Source organism: Aplysia californica, unplaced genomic scaffold, assembly GCF_000002075.1.
Source record: "Aplysia californica isolate F4 #8 unplaced genomic scaffold, AplCal3.0 scaffold00082, whole genome shotgun sequence".
Lineage (NCBI taxonomy): Eukaryota > Metazoa > Mollusca > Gastropoda > Aplysiida > Aplysiidae > Aplysia > Aplysia californica.
In genome coordinates this window covers 1684217-1685956 of record NW_004797352.1, presented here as the reverse complement: position 1 = coordinate 1685956, position 1740 = coordinate 1684217, and the positions used below count along the sequence as shown (strand labels likewise).

The 1740-nt window shown below is 43.4% G+C and overlaps 1 protein-coding gene across 1 annotated transcript in view; it reads left to right on the top strand.

Moving 5' to 3' along the window:
- Positions 1 to 344: 344 nt before the first annotated feature.
- Positions 345 to 1740, top strand: part of LOC106011269 (E3 ubiquitin-protein ligase RSP5) — a gene marked incomplete in the record, with an annotated part of 29213 nt that continues 27817 nt past the window's right edge. Inside the window, 2 exon segments of the mRNA XM_035968786.1 lie at positions 345 to 577; positions 1066 to 1128. Coding sequence (XP_035824679.1) covers positions 502 to 577; positions 1066 to 1128 — 139 coding nt within the window.

Genomic DNA, 1740 nt, shown 5'->3' with positions numbered 1-1740 from the left:
CTAGTTGGCGGGTACTCTGCTGTTGTTTGCTCCTTCTTTCCAATCAAACGTCTGTCGTCCTTATCTCCCCTCTTTCTTTCCAATCAAACGTCTGTCGTCCTTATCTCCCCTCTTTCTTTCCAATCAAACGTCTATCGTCCTTATCTCTCCTCCTTCTTTCCAATCAAACGTCTATCGTCCTTATCTCTCCTCCTTCTTTCCAATCAAACGTCTGTCGTCCTTATCTCCCCTCCTTCTTTCCAATCAAACATCTATCGTCCTTATCTCTCCTCCTTCTTTCCAATCAAACATCTATCGTCCTTATCTCTCCTCCTTCTTTCCAATCAAACATCTATCGTCCTTATCTCCCCTCCTTCTTTCCAATCAAACATCTATCGTCCTTATCTCTCCTCTTTCTTTTCTTTGTCCGTGACTGTCTAGCAACACTCCTCCTAACCTCCAGCACTTGTATGATGAGCTATTGGAGTCACAAGTGCCGTAAAACTGAAGTCTGTGTTTTTTATGTTGTTGTCTGGGCAGGCGGTGTCCCCGGGTCGGAGGTCAACCACCAACGCCTACCTGGAGGGTCTGCTGTCTGGTGAGTTGAGGGGTGGGGAGAGGGGCGTTGACGGTGGGTGTTTCACTGCTCACCCACACAACGTCTGTCTAGGTATGGTTCATTGTTTCTTTATCGTGGGTGGTTGAGTGCGGTTCTGGTGTGGTCTGCTCTTTCTTTCCTATTAAACATCTATCCTCCTACTTATCTCTAATCCTTTATTTACATTTTTTAAAATGACTGTCTTGAAACACCTGTAGTCCTGGGCACTATTAGGACCCATTTATGTTGCAATTGTCATAAAACTCTTCCTAAAACAAGTGTGCTTCTCTTTACTCAAACAAATGAACAAACCAAACAACCAAATGAACAAACCAAACAACCAAACAGACAAACAACCAGATGAACAAACAAACAGACAAACAAAGAAACAACCAAACAGACAACCAAACAGACAACCAGATGAACAAACAAACAAACAAACAACCAAACAGACAAACCAACAAAGTATTTTCCTGTCCCGTCCACAGACAAAGTGATAGTACAGCTGACTCTACTGCAGGGCAAGGACTTGGTGGCCATGGATAGAAACGGTGAGAGAGTCTGTCTATCTGTCTGTCTGTCTGTCTGTCTGTCTGTCTGTCTGTCTGTCTGTCTGTCTGTCTGTCTGTCTGTCTGTCTGTCTGTTACCTCATACAAACAGTTGTCTCCATCATCACCATAGCTGCTGCTGTTGTTGACGCTCTATCATTATCATCATCATCATCATCATCATCATCATCACCGTCATCATCATCATCATCATCATCATCATCATCATCATCAATTTTTGTTGCAAAGTTTGATAAAGTGGGGAATGGATATCGTGACCATTTCAGCACCCTGATACTGTTGTAGTGGCAGGAGGGACGGCTGTAAAGTAGGTCACACATTTCTACAAGGTGGGAGTGTAAAGTAGGTCACACATTTCTACAAGGTGGGGGTGTAAAGTAGGTCACACATTTCTACAAGGTGGGGGTGTAAAGTAGGTCACACATTTCTACAGGGTAGGGGGTGTAAAGTAGGTCACATATTTCTACAGGATGTAAAGTAGGTCACATATTTCTACGGGGTGTAAAGTAGGTCACATATTTCTACAGGGTGAGGGGTGTAAAGTAGGTCACATATTTCTACAGGGTGTAAAGTAGGTCACATATTTCTACAGG